The following is a 14,960-nucleotide window of genomic DNA, read 5'->3' as shown; positions in this document are numbered from 1 at the left end:
GGAAATTTAACCTGTGGCTAACCAAGCATCAATATTGATATGCTTTTAGCTTGTTTATTTTCCTTTTTTATTGAAAACAATAAATTGGAGTAATCTTTTTATAGCACGTTCAATACATAATGTTTACTGTTTGAATGGAGATTGAATATTATTATGGAGCAAATTAAGTAAAAAACAAACAAAAAACATCGAACGAGTACCCAAACAACACCCCTTGCAGGGACCAATTATGGACCTATGGGCCTGGGCGAGTTATTTCAAAAAATATATCTCGCCTCAGCGATGTAAATGGCAGGTCCAGGACTGCCTTGCAGCTGTTCCTTCCCCATTCACTCACCAAAGTTAAATCTCTAGAGGTGGGCGAGGTCAAAGGCAGCCCCACTGGTAATAATCCTTATCTCCAGAGCCATGGTGACAAGTACCACCGGTCTGAAGTCCAAGAGGTTATCTCCTTATTGCCATGCTATAGGGGGGTATGGCTGGTGTCCTCGCACCTCTGCTACGATCTGTTGTCTGTGACTGTCACAGCCACCAACACCTCCTCTTAGGCAGAATCCTTGACTATTCTCCCCTAGAAGTCCTGTTGGCCATTTTTCTTCCTCCAATGGTTGTATATAAACTGTCTTCTCTGTGATCTGTCTCTGGGTGCTGGTCTCACTTGCTGTTGGTCATGTAAACTCCTTGTATCTGAACTGCTCACTGTGGCCATAATTGGTGTCTTCAGCCATGGACTTCTTGATGTTCAGCGTCCACTCCTCCAAAAGCAGAATTAACAGGGACAATGTGAGTACATAGGCATACATGGCCATCTGCGAGTTGGAGCCCCATCTTTTTTCTAGCTCCAGTGTTGATGGTGGGAGGACTGTGGACCTGTGCTCACAGACCATCATGTATCCCCAGGTCTCCAGCTGTCTGCAGCCTCAAGGACATCATTGCATTTCTGTCTCTGGGTATGCACCCCTGTACCAGTTTGTCTGCCGCTGCATCACTGGGGCTAAGCTGTGAGCCAGTTTGGTCATGAACAAGCAGTGGTTGTGTTCCTGTTGGTTGGTGATCCTGTGACTGTTCTACATGACCCATTATCCTAATCTGTCTCTAGCCATGTTGGTCGCCCGAGCCAGATAGCGCATCTGTCGTCATTCCAAGCTGTATTTTTCCTCCGGGGGTAATGGAGTTGTTGTGCTGGTAATGGGATTGATATCAGGTAGTGGCTGTTCTAGTGATGTTGTCGGCCTGGTTACTGGTGGCTGCGGCTGCAGTTGCAGTTGCTGTAGTGGCAGTGGCAGTGGTGGTAATTATGTGGCTGCTGTGCCTGTGGTTGAAGTTGTAGCTGTTTCTGTTGGGGGTGTTGAGAGAGAGAGTTGAAGGAGATGATGTGAGCCTGGCCCTGGGCGCTGTTGGCAGCTCGCCTGGTGCTGCATTCTGGGCTTCTGCGAGTTGCTGTGCTGCTTGTGGGTCAGGCGGGTGTGGCCCCTGTGCTTGAGCAGACTGTCATTTGTGCGTGCACCAGGTGGCCCATAAATAGGTTCCCGACGCAGTTCTCACCCTGGCGGCAGATGAGTCTCCCTGCTGTTATTGGGGCTAGCTGGTTGCCTACGCAGAGTCTGAATTGCTTTGGATTATTTTTCCTCCACCAGTCTGGCCACCCAGGGGCCAGACTGTTGTGCGCTCTCTACCGCTTGGTCTGCTTTCTCATTATCAGGGACGCCACTTTGGCCCATTACCCAGACGATATGCATGTTTGCTATTTGGTTCTGGAACCACAGGCACACATGCATAGCTAAGAATGCAATGTTTGACCTTTGATGTCTGTGCTGTACATCCTTCTTGTCCAGTAGTTCCTCTGGCAATTTCATCACTACCTGCAAGCCAGTGAAGACTGTGACCCTCTTCTCCCGAGGCACCATGGCCACTGCTGCAGCAAGTGTCAGGAGCTCTGTGGTAGTTGACGAGAATGGTCCCTCAGTGGCCCTGTCTAATATAACAGATTTTGAGTGTCCACCTCCAGTTGTGGTCTAGAATATAATTGCCATAAAAGAAATCAGCTGGTCAGGGATGTTGGTGTATGAGTTGTCAAAGTACATTGCAATTCCCTGTGCCCAGCGCATGTCCTTGAGGTGTGCTCTTGACTGGAACTTTTCTTGTATCTTTGTGTTAAAATTCCAGCGCGCTGATGTTGCCTCTGCTGTTGTCCTCGCATGTTTACAATGCCTATGGACTGGCTGTGAATTGCCGGTTATAGGCGCTGTACTTCTTGTTGATATTATGGTGTTCCACGCACCCATCGCACTTTCCAATCTCTTGCAAACCATATTTGACATGGGACAGGTTGGCTATTGGTACTTCTGCTGCTGTGCGTCAGTCTGAGTTTTTCTGCCTGAGACTGTTCTCAATGCGACGCTACCATCTTGCCATGCCTACCAATCTCTCTTTGGCACTGTCATATGGCTTGAGCTTAAACAGGTAAATGTCGTATATAATCCGGCACTACAGCTGCTTATTAAATATCTACTTACAAAAGTATTTCTTTGGCAGTTTATTGAAGGCCAAGGTAATACACACGTCCGTTAGGTCGTGGGGGTTGTGAAATCCTGATATTTATTGCATGGTGGTGGATAATGCCAGCGATGTACGAAGGCCAGGCCTTGCCAACTTTGGTGTAACCGGGCTCTTTAAACTGCATGTTGGCAGCAACTTGCTTGTCTGTCCACACACAATTCCGACCAAGGCTGCGTTCATTATAAAAGTCCTAAAGTGTTGGAATATGGGACGTTCTATGAACGTGTAGATAAAGTATAATTCTATAAAGTATATTTTATAAATAAGTGCTATGCACTGTGAAAGGTAAAGAGTAGAAAGCATATTGCTCTGGTCACTGTGTGACTTATTGTTTGTGTAGCTAAACAGCCAAGACTGGTCAATCAGTTGATCGCCATCAACCAATATAAAGTTGAATTATTATAAGTTTATAAACATTATCTATTAATAATGGCTACACCCACTCAGAATTATATGCTCATTAGCACTGCATAATTATTTAAAAGACAGTTGATTAGTTTAGCTTTTTTTGTAGCTAAAGATAAAATGTCACATACTAATTTTTCAAATAGTCACATGTAGTTTGTGATTCATTTTACAATAAACACATGCCTTCTTTTTACAATTAAAATGTTTATGATTACTCATCATTTATACCAATACACATGATAATTGTTGAAAACTTCTTACCTATAAAACAAAGTTGTTTTTTAAACGCAAAACCAATTTTTTATATAGTTATATCGTCGCAAGATGGCAAAAAAATTTACATCGAAAAAATACCCGCGTTAAAATGGAGTATAAATAACTGAGGAATATTACAATGCTCGTTATCAAACAATTCTTATCATTATTTTCCACACGTATTTTTGTCTACATAATAGTTTTATATTTAGTATATGTACTGGCTATCTTATTTTTATATCTCGTTCCAATCGATTTAAAAATCGCATGCACATCTTAATTTTTAATAAAACCTCTACGCTTTCAGCTTAGTTTATACATCAAGGCATGAGGTTTAACATGGTCCTCAGCGCTGCAATGACAGTTCTGAGTACGGTCACGGCAGTTGTGGGCGCAGGCATTAATCTTGGCTACTATCCATCATGGCAAGCCACAAACATTGTCGGATTGGACTTTTCCAAGTATACACACATTAATATGGCATTCGGCATTCCCAACGATAATGGCTCCATTGCCTACGACGGCATAGCAACACTCGAAAGTGATGTTGCTGCCATCCAGGCCAAGAACACCAAGGTTCTTTTATCCGTCGGCGGCTGGTCAGGCTCCTCCAAGATATCTACTATTCTCAAGGACAATACTATACGCTCTACTTTTCTAAACGCCATGGTAGACTTTATTAAGACATATAATCTTGACGGCATCGATATTGACTGGGAGTATCCAGGCCGCCTGGGCAATGCGTGTAATGCTTTTGACGAGGTGAACGATACTCCGAACTTTCTTACCTTCTTGCAAGATCTGCGTGCCGAGCTTGATTCTCAGTTTGGCGACCGCACCAAGCTAATCACCATGGCTGTCTATGTGGAACCATTCCACATCAACGGCGTACCGTCCGATGTTACCGAGTTTGCCAAGGTTGTAGACTTTGCCAATCTCATGCAGTACGACATCAACGGCGCTTGGAACCCAGAGACTGGTCCCAATGGACCTTTTGACTTTGAGCAAGGCAAAGGCACGCCCTTTTCGTTTGTCTCCGCCATTGACGCATGGACAGGTAATGGTTGGCCTGCAAATCAGCTGACTGGTGGTGTTGCATTCTACGGAAGATCAACAACAGCCACAGTTGACATGACCCTGGACCCAGAGAACCAATACCAGGCGCAGTCCAAAGTGGTGCCATCGGGTGATTCTGACGACGCCGAGTGGTTGGATGTTTGTGCCGGGGTTACTTCAGTCAGTGGCAATTGGAAGTGGAAGAACCTGCGGAGCCAGGGTGTTCTTACCGACCCCGAAACTGCTGCTTTGCCATGGGTACGCCACTGGGATCCAATCTCCCAGACACCATGGCTGTTCAACCCAGAGACAAAGGTTTTTATTTCATACGATGACCCCAAGAGCATCAAGATTAAGATGGACTATGCCCAGTCCAAGGGACTTGCTGGCATTATGTCATGGTCAATGGAAAAGGACTACAACGATAAACTACTTGATTTGTTAAATAGCTAGAATGGTGATGAATTAACCAAACCTACCATCGTGTCTAGCTCATTGGCTAATGATACAAACGATAAAATATTTTCAAATGATATAATCAACGATTCTGCCTCTTTAACCGAAGACGGCAATCAACTTGGCAGTATTTCTATTACAATTAATAATTTTGCAGCTAATGCTAACAGCATTGCGACCAGTGTAATGGTTAAAGGCACTTGCTCAATTGAAGGCGAGTACAAATGCAATGATTCGTGTGAAGAAAGTGCCACGTACTATTTGTGCAATCATGGAAATTGGGCGCAATTTTAATGTGAATCTGGAGCTGTTTGTCGGATAAACTCTGGCACAATGAGCTGTGGCTGGCCAAGCGTGTAAACCATTAATATATTAATAATTTTGTTTACTAGTTTATCAAGCGTACTCTTTTTTAAAAGTCATATCTATGCATGGATATTAAAGTGTACGTTATTTTCATTTAAAACCTTGATGCGCTATTTTTATTAATAATTTCAGTTTATGTCTATATAATTTATTATATACATTTAATTAAACATGTATAATTCTGCAAACAGGGTGCATGGAAGAATAGTAATTTATTTGCCGTCAGGCTTGAATATCCGGGTGGCGTTAGAATAACGGGATAGTAGGAATATTAAATGCAGGTTATTATTTTATTCAAGCTTGTAATTACTATTGTTTTATTTTATTCCATATATAAACTGATGGCAGACAAGTAAAAATAATTTCTAACCTTTTTTTTCTAATATTTTTGTTCAAGCTATTTTTAAACTTGATAACTTTATTAAAAATATTAGGACAAGTTTACATTGATTTTTTTACTATGCAAATTATATTATATACTGTTCCACTTTTGACACTAGTCTTGCTTACAATATGCGTGGCAGTGGTGGCCGAGCCCATTGTAGTTGGCTACTATCCGAGCTGGAAACGGGCCAAAATGGAAGGTATTGACTTTAAAAAATACACACACGTCAATATTGCCTTTGGAATCCCGCGCGATGACGGTTCGTTTACATTCGAAGACGAATGGGCGCTGCCGCAAATACTTCAACAAATTCGCTCCAACGGCAATGACAATGCCAAGGCGCTTTTGTCCGTAGGCGGGTGGACCGGGTCCAACCTGTTTTCCGATATTTTAAAAAACAATGACTCGCGCACGAGGTTGCTTAACAGTATGGCGGATTACGTCAAAGATCATGGCTTGGATGGAATAGATATTGACTGGGAGTATCCTGGTCGCCTGGGCAATGCGTGTAATGTGTTTGATGCACAAAATGACACCCCGAATTTTTTAACTTTCTTGCATGATTTGCGCGATAAATTCGATTCGCAGTTTGGTGAGCGAAAGAAGCTTATAACTTTGGCCGTCCGCGTTCAACCGTTTGATACGCCCAGTGGACCGAGCTCCGATGTCAGCGAGTTTGCAAAGTACGTCGATTTTACTAACGTTATGGCATACGATATCGGCGGTCCATGGAATTCTGAAACTGGCGCCAATGCGCCGTTCAATTACGAGCAAGGCAAGGGAACACCGCTTTCATTTGTATCATCTATTGATGCGTGGACTAATGCCGGTTGGCCAGCAAATCAGCTTGTTGCTGGGCTGGGATTCTATGGTCGCTCCTCAGTGGCCCTACAGGATATGATCAAGGATGCGAGCAACCAGTACCAGTCGCAGTCCCACGATGTGCCTCTTGGAGATTCAGAAGACGCACCGTGGTACGACACTTGCGCCAAGACAACGTCAAACTCGGGCACATGGCAGTGGAGGAATCTGCGCAGCCAAGGCGTCCTAGTTAATAAAAATACGGCGGCGGCACCGTGGGTTCGCCAGTGGGATCCTGTCACGCAGACGCCGTGGTTATTTAATCCCGATACAAAGAGATTCCTGTCGTATGATGATCCTGATAGCATTAAGATCAAGTCGGATTATGCAGCATCTAGGGGACTTGCGGGTGTGATGATCTGGTCGGCCAATATGGACTTTAACAGTGAGCTAGTTGATGCTGCTAGGTCATTTGGACGTGAAAGTTCTGATGACAACAGCAGCACAAGTGGGAGCTCATTACCAGCATCTACTAGTTCCAGCCCGGAATCTACTTCCAGCAAACCAAAAAATACCAAGACCAAGACATCCGCAAACACTCAAACCACCACTTCCACTTCCTCTGGCATTACCAGCAGCACTACATCAACAACAAGCGGACAAGCCGAGGAAACTCCCAGCGACAATGGTTTGTTGCCTGGAAAGCCCTGTTCTGATTACGGCGAGTACAGGTGCGTTGATCCCAATGGCAGAAATATGGCTTACTTGGTGTGCATTGGTACTTGGCAGCAAGTTTCCTGCGCCCAGGGTACGGTGTGTCTGAGCCTCAACAAGTCTATTATTTGCGGCTGGCCTACGTTCAAACACTTGATATTTGGCATTGACAGTGCTTTAAACATTTTCTAACCATCGACGTTGTGCTTGATTTTCACAGATATAGTATGAAAACTATGTGTGTGGTGATATCCCGTTTATTTCCGAATGTTTTTTGCATTTTATTATTCAAGTTTATTTTATTCCCCGGTACAATAGAAACAACTAATAGTTAATTAATGAATTGAGCACTCCGACAATTCCCCCTTAATGCGCAGCCAAAAAAAAACTACAAGCCAATGAATAGTAGTAGTATTAAAAAGCTAATGGCTGACCTACAAGCGTCCCTATTTAAATGAAAATGATTCTCATGGAAATTAAGTTTATTTAGCTGTCACATGAAAACAACAATTGCAAAATATCGAAGAAAAGAAGGGAGGGCCAATGTGTGGCAAATGACTTTCATGCTCTCCAATTGACTAAATGCCACCCGTTTTTACTCCCTTCACCCAGTTCATTCCCCCGATTGTCCCAGACGCAATGAGTATGGATATGGTTTTTAGATATGGCTGTATCTGTCACGTGTAATTCTGCAATGGCTGATTTTTTGCCATTCAAAGTTGCTTCAGAGAATCATTCCGTTTATTTACCAAAAAGTTCCAAGAGTTAGTTGGTTAGTCAATTGAATTGAATTGGATTGGATTGGATTGAATTGTGTGGCGGATTTTCGAGAACCAATTATTCAATTGGTGAGTCGGATATGTGACTTTTTTTGGCAATACATTTAGGCTACTCTGGCACATCACATGCCAGTGAGCTTGCTCGATTCTGTTGAATATTTGTGAGCTAAAAAACCTGAATAGACAGCGCGTATATGCATATATTGATAGGTGCAAGTGTTGGTAAATGGAAAAGTGGAGGAATGTGGCCTAACGTTTTAGTATATAAATGCCATGTCTCGGAAAGAGAGCCAGTTTACAACATACCCATCTGATTGTATATCGCTAAAACCCCGCCGCTTATCGCTATAATACCCCCTATCAACATTTGTAATCGTATTTGCATTTGATATTCCTCAATTCTCACCCCATTTTGCAACTTTGTTCTTCTTCATAAGCATCATCATGAAGTTTAACGCAGTCTTCACTGTTTCCTCTCTGGTATTGGCCCTGGTTGCGCCTGTGATCGGCAAGCCAGTAAACATTGGCTACTACCCGTCCTGGAAGAGAGCGCAGATGGCGAACGTGGACTTTTCAAAGTACACGCACATCAATCTGTCTTTCGGCATCCCAACAGCGGAGGGTACCTTTAGCTACGAGGGTGACTGGTTCCTGGCTCAGACAGTGGCAGACATCCACAGCAAGGGTGCCAAGGTTCTTCTTTCAGTCGGCGGATGGACTGGATCCAACTACTTTTCCAACATTGTCAAGAGCGCTTCCACGCGCAGCACAATGGTTACTAGCATGGTTAACTATGTCAAGACGAACAATCTCGACGGAATCGACATTGACTGGGAGTACCCGGGCCGCCTGGGCAACACGTGTAACATTTTTGACACTGTCAGCGATACGCCAAACTTTTTGGTGTTTCTCCAGGAGCTTCGCGCGGCCTTTGACAGCAGCTTTGGGCCGCGGCAGAAGCTAATCACTCTTGCGGTTCGCGTCGAGCCGTTTGATGTTACTGGCGGGCCTTCGAAGGACATTGCTGCCTTTGCCAAGGTCGTCGATTATGCCAATCTTATGCAATACGATATCAACGGCGGTTGGAATGCAGAGACTGGGCCCAATGCGCCGTTCAACTTTGAACAGGGCAAAGGTGCGCCCTTGTCGTTCGTCACTGCAATCGATTCGTGGACCGGGGCTGGCTGGCCGGCCGTCCAGCTGACAGCAGGCATTGGATACTATGGGCGGTCGACGATTGCAAAGGTTGATATGACCAAGGACCCTAACAACCAGTACCAGCCGCAAGAGAGTGTGGTCCCACTTGGCGACTCTGAAGATGCCGCGTGGTATGATGCCTGCGCTGGAACAACCTCCAACAGCGGCACGTGGATGTGGAAGCATTTGCGCGACCAGGGCGTGCTAACCAGCCCCAGCACGGCGGCAGCACCGTGGGTGCGCCAGTGGGACCCGGTCTCACAGACGCCGTGGCTGTTCAACCCAACCACCAAGCAGTTCATCTCGTATGACGATCCGCAGAGCATCAAGATAAAGGTCGACTATGCTGCCGCCAAGGGCCTCGGCGGAACCATGGTCTGGTCGATGAACATGGACTATAACGACGAGCTGCTCAGCGTGGTCAACTCCTTTGGCTCGCAGGCGAGGATGGTTGCTACAAGCTCGACGGTCTCCACCTAGGGGCGCTAGACTGGTGCGATCTTGTCCACCTAGTATGCCTTCGAGTTTTTATAACCGTGTAAAGCTCTAGTGTTAGTGTATTAGTTTTTTTTGCTAAATTTTGTCTGATAAGATTTAGGCCTTGTACTCCTTGGACAGGAACTTGGCGATGGTCTGCAGCTGGATGTTGCTGGTGCCCTCGTAGATGGCGCCGATCTTGCAGTCGCGGTAGAACTTCTCTGCGGGGAAATCGCGGGTGAAGCCGACGCCTCCCAGCCACTCGACGGCGCGCGACGACGCGCGCTCGGCGACCTGCGACGCGTACAGCTTGGCCATGGCGGCCTCCTTGGCGAACGGCTTGCCCTCCTCCTTCAAGCGCGCAGCGTTGTAGGTCAGCAGGCGCGCGGCCTCGATGTCGACGGCGATCTGCGCGTACTGGTGCTGCATGCCCTGGAAGTCGCCAATGTACGAGCCGAACTGCTTGCGCTGGAAGAGGTACGGCAGGGCGCAGTCGAAGGCGCCCTGGGCCAAGCCCAGCATCTGCGCGGCAATGCCAATGCGGCCCTCATTCAAGATCTCAATGGCAATCTTGTATCCCTTCCCGACCTCGCCCAGGACGTTGGCCGCCGGCACGCGCACGTCATCGAAGGACAGCTGGCATGTGGATGAGGCACGAATGCCCAGCTTGCGCTCCTTCTTGGCGATCTGCACGCCCATGTCGCGCTCGACAACAAAGCACGTGATGCCCTTATAGCCGAGGCTGGGGTCGACGGTGGCAAAGACCAAGAAGATGTCAGCCTCGGCCGAGTTGGTGATCCACATCTTGGCGCCGTTCAGCACGTAGTGGTCGCCGTCCTTCACAGCGCGGGTCTGCAGGGCAAAGGCGTCGGAGCCGGAAGCAGCCTCGGAAAGGCAGAAGCAGCCGAGCTTGTCCTCGGAAAGCATCGGAAGGTACTTGTCCTTCAGGTGCTGGCCGGCATACGTGCGGAAAACAGTGTTGACAAGCGTGTTGTGGACGTCGCAGAGGACACTGACGGAGGGGTCGACTTTGGCGAGCTCTTCGATGACGAGAATGGCCGAGGTGAAGGACGCTTCGGAGCCGCCGTATTTAGCTGGAGTCTCGACGCTCATAAGGCCGGCTTCGAAGAGTCCTTTGATAATTGAGGGCTCCATTTGCTCGGCCTCGTCCATTTGGGAGACGAGGGGCTGGACGGTTTCGCGTGCGAAGCGGCTGACGGCGTCTTTCATCATTTGCTCGTCTTCGCTGAGCGAGTGCAGAGAGCCTGTGGTCTGAGTGGGGGCGGTTGTGCTGAGAGAGCGGAGGGCGAGAGCGAGAGGCTGCTGAGGGGGCTTCTTGGCGGCCAGGGCGGCGCTGCGGCGGGTGGCAGAAGTGAGAGTGGTGCGAAGAGAGAACATTTTGTTAAATATAGGTGTTTGATTGATTTGTTTGTAGTCTTGAGCAAGAGAGAAGAGAAAAAGAAAATGGAGAATAATGGAGCTATATTGCGCTTTTATTATCCGAATCGTTATCGTTTCCTTTAAATCCTCCTTTTATTCCCACGAGATTGAAAAATGCCATTTCAAAGCGTCCTCCCTCCCTCCCAAAAGTTTTCGCTGTAAGCTTAAAGAAAATACAAGAAAAGGCGCCTGACCAAACCTTTATTATCTTTTTCCGACTTTTATTAGCCAATATGGAAGAGGGGGGAAGAGGGCGAAGAACAAGAAAAAGCGCACAGACGATAATGTGACGGAGACGGAAAAGACGGAAAAGGCGCAAAACCCCCGGTAAAATCCTTATTTTCCATTGCGAGATAAGAAAAATAAAGTAAAAAACTGCGTGGAGAGAGAGCATATTTTCTTTATACCACGTGAGTCAATGCAAATCCTCAGAGAGCCTTTGGGCAAAGAGCAAAAAAACCCATACACGCTTATATCGTTATTTTCTCAATCTTTCCTTTGTAATCGGATTTGATTTTATTTTTTGCAAGTTATCGAAGCTGAAAGACGAAATAAATCGTTGATAAAGTAGTCCCAAACCCACCACAAGTTGTGAAGACAAACAACAAAATACCTTTGGCACGTGAGATGTATAAAAATGTAAAAAAAAACATTTATTTTTATTTAATATTGAAAACATATTTTTCTTAATTCCCTCATTCCTTCTCCTTGTTATCCTGCTTGATTTTGGCCAGTATCTTTGAGCGACGCATGAAATCCTCATACTCGCATTTCTCATACGAGTGTCTCTCTTCCTCGCATTTCCAGGGCATATACATTGTGCGGTGACGGCATTTGTTCAGCGGAATCAACAGATGCGCGCAATAGTCCCGGTAACGAAGCGGTAAGCGGGCCTCGGCCATTTCTTGTGAGGAAACCTTCATCTCTGGTTCTTTGAACTCTGTCATTGTGAATGAATTTTTATAAAGGAAATGTAATAATAGCTGGGAAAAAAACCACCCCAAATTGAAATTAAAGAAATGAATAAAAATAAAATAAAAAAGCCGCTCAGCGCAGATAACGGACGCGACAAAATAAATGGAGAGGAGGCAGAAAAATCTAAAAAAATGGGAAATTCCAGATTTGATTTTGCACATGGTGTAAATCAGCAGATTAGATTTATTAAAATACTTTTATTTTATTTTATGATCTTCAAAGCCAAGAATCAGCGGTCAAGTTCTCTCACTTTATTGCGCTTCCACGAATCAGCCGGCAAAACCCTTACATCCTCGTCCGCCGCAGCCCTGACTGCATCCTTGGCGATATTTCTTTCCTGATGTTCATTCTCTATGGCCGGGTTGTCCTCGCTGCTATTGGCAAATACGCTACCATTGTTTATTTGATCGTGAGCATCATTATTGTTGTTGGCATCTTTGTGCTCATGTGTGCTGATTTTGCTGCCGTTGGGAGATGACACTATGCGGTGGTTGTGGCTGTTGTTGTTGTTCTTGGTGAGCGCTCTTTTGGTGATGGATGATGCGTTAAGCGTGAGTATGCGGTGGGCGTTTACAATGTTTCGGGATGAAAAGAAAAGCATGATTTAGATTTGTTATCTTTTTTTTACTAGTTATAATTTAATGAGAGAAAAAATATTGAAAATATTGCTGCTTTTCCTTAACACTGAAAGGTAACAAGTTCTTTTTATACTTTGTTTCGTACTTTCGGAGTAGGGATTGCGCATTGTGCCAAGGGATGGAGAGAGACCTCTCCATTGGGCATATTATATATACGTACCACATGGTCATGATACAGCGTGGACGGTATCATCATGCATGCCATTATCTCACAGCCACAATGTGAAACGTCACATCCAAATCGATGGATACAAGTTCAATACTGGCTTGATTTTTATGAAACTAATGGGAAAAAATTAGCAAGCGATTAGATTATGTGTATTTTTTTATTGGATTTTTCAGGCCGACTTCAAAATTGGTTACAGCAGCATTCTCTCAATCCCATCACAAAGAGTTCTCCAGATATAAAAGCCTGCATTCTTCTGTCATCTTGTTTTTTTCTTTGTTTTTTTTATTAAACGCCCGCTCAAAATTGCATTGTACTTTTTTATTTTTATTTATTTTATCTCATTCACACATAATCTTTTCTCTTCTTTTTAATTTTTAATTTTAATTTTTCTCAAATGGCCACCACACTGCAGACACTGCCCAAGCAGATACTCGAAAAAATAGTCTACCACTACTACGACCGGCAACTACCCAAATTCCACCCGAAATTTTACAAAGTCTATGAGGATTTCCGGCAACTATCACAGCTCTGCCACAGCCTGCGACAAGTAGCGCGGCCATACACTTACAGAAGGGTAATATTTGAGCGATACAACCTTGCAGTTGAGGGCGTTGAGCCCAATGGACTGACACACGAGGCATTGATGGCTGCGAAGAAACTGTCGCCGGTTACACGGTGGAAATCAAACCACCGGTTGATTGAGAAGCTGGGATTGTTTGAGCAGGTTGAGGAGGTGGTGCTGAGCACGTATGATCGGTATCCGGATCCGAAAGACGTTCTGGAGATGCTAAGGCAGCGTGGATTTAATCGACACATGTATCCGAATGCCACAGTGCTCATTGTGAATTTCAAGTCGGACTATGACCTGGACGACAAGGCGGTGGCAGCAGCTTCAGTGAAAGCAGCTGGAGCCGGAGCCGGAGCCAGCACAGCAGCGGCAGTGGCGGCGGACGTAGAGAGCTGTGGCGAGTGGATCCCCGACCAGGCATTCAGTGACCTGGCACAGTATCTTTTGGCGGTGCTGCCCAGTGTGGATACTCTGTGGATGGACGACAATCGGTGCTCGCGTGTTGGGCCGCGCAGCGCCATGACTCCGTATATTTCAGCGCACTTGGAGAAGCTCAAGCGCATGCATTTGCGGTTCTCCCATATGCCGGCATTTGGAGTCAAGGTGCTACCGCCGCAGATCACGCATCTGACTATTTCCGTGCACAGCGCGTACGATTATGTTGATATTCCGCGCATCGTTACGCCAGCGCTGCAGTCACTGACGCTGAGCGCGATTCCGATCCACTACTTGTGGGACCGGTTCTGCCAGTCACCTGTGGGAAGCGCCGGCAGCAAAACGCAGCAGCTGGAGACGCCGGGGATCATTGATTTTCCCGAGCTGCGTGAGCTCAACCTGACGTTCCACGTGCCATACCGCACGGTGCCGTCGGGCAAGAGCGAGGAGGACCTAGTGTGGGAGCGGTACAACAAGGAGGGGCCAGAGCCCAAGCCCCCCATTAGCTACAAGGGCAACCCGCGTCTAAAGACCATCTCGATTAAGGAGCGCACACCCAAGTACACTGTGCTGCGCACGGACACGCGACGACCGCGGTTCCCCAAGCTGCGCCACCTCAACCTGAACATGTACCCGGGCCGCGTACATGAGTTTCTGCGGGACATCCCGACCGAGCAGCTCTTGTCGCTGAGCATTTCCGGCGACCTTGTCGCGTACAAGGCCCTGAGACTGCGCGGATTCGCGTCCCTAGTTTCTGTGGATATCTCGCACTTCTCGGTGTCGCGCCATAGGCACTCTCCGCACGCCAACCGCCTGCTCGCGCATGTGCTGGCACTGGCATCGCCCAGTCTGCGCACAATGTCCAGCACGATGTCCTCGGATTACCGCCTGGCCCTGCCGCCCCCCGGCCGTATCCTCTGCACGCACCTGCGCAGACTAACCCTGACTGCGCAGATCAGCTACGCGGATGTCCCTGATCTTTTGCGCAGGCTGCCCTTGCTGGAGCACTTTGAACTGCAGCGCGCCCTGCTGGTTACTCCACCGGCTGAGGCGCTGACACCGGAAGGCCTGGCGCGGCATTTTTTGATGTCTGATGATAAGAGCCCAGTGAGTACGAGCGTGATAAAGTTTGCGCCGGATGTGATGTGCCGAAATGCAACGGATGAGCTGGTGTTTTATAATATTTTCATGCTGATTTCGAGGATTCCCTCGCTGTGTGTTTTGAAGATGTTTAGCTTTTACTCGACACATTTCTTTGATGAATTGCTGCCGATGCTGAATA

The 14,960-nt window shown here is 46.6% G+C and overlaps 1 protein-coding gene across 1 annotated transcript; it reads right to left on the bottom strand.

The window, feature by feature from the left end:
- Positions 1-12,097: 12,097 nt before the first annotated feature.
- Positions 12,098-12,469, bottom strand: BX661DRAFT_201325 (uncharacterized protein; the record flags this gene model as incomplete). The annotated part of the gene is made up of 1 exon (XM_051538481.1): positions 12,098-12,469. One exon carries the CDS (start codon positions 12,467-12,469, stop codon positions 12,098-12,100), a length of 372 nt encoding a protein of 123 aa, XP_051388529.1.
- Positions 12,470-14,960: the final 2,491 nt, after the last annotated feature.

This window comes from Kickxella alabastrina (genome assembly GCF_025024165.1).
Source record: "Kickxella alabastrina strain RSA 675 chromosome Unknown BX661scaffold_58, whole genome shotgun sequence".
NCBI classification, from domain to species: Eukaryota; Fungi; Kickxellomycota; class Kickxellomycetes; order Kickxellales; family Kickxellaceae; genus Kickxella; species Kickxella alabastrina.
This window is presented reverse-complemented; position numbering and strand designations above follow the sequence as displayed.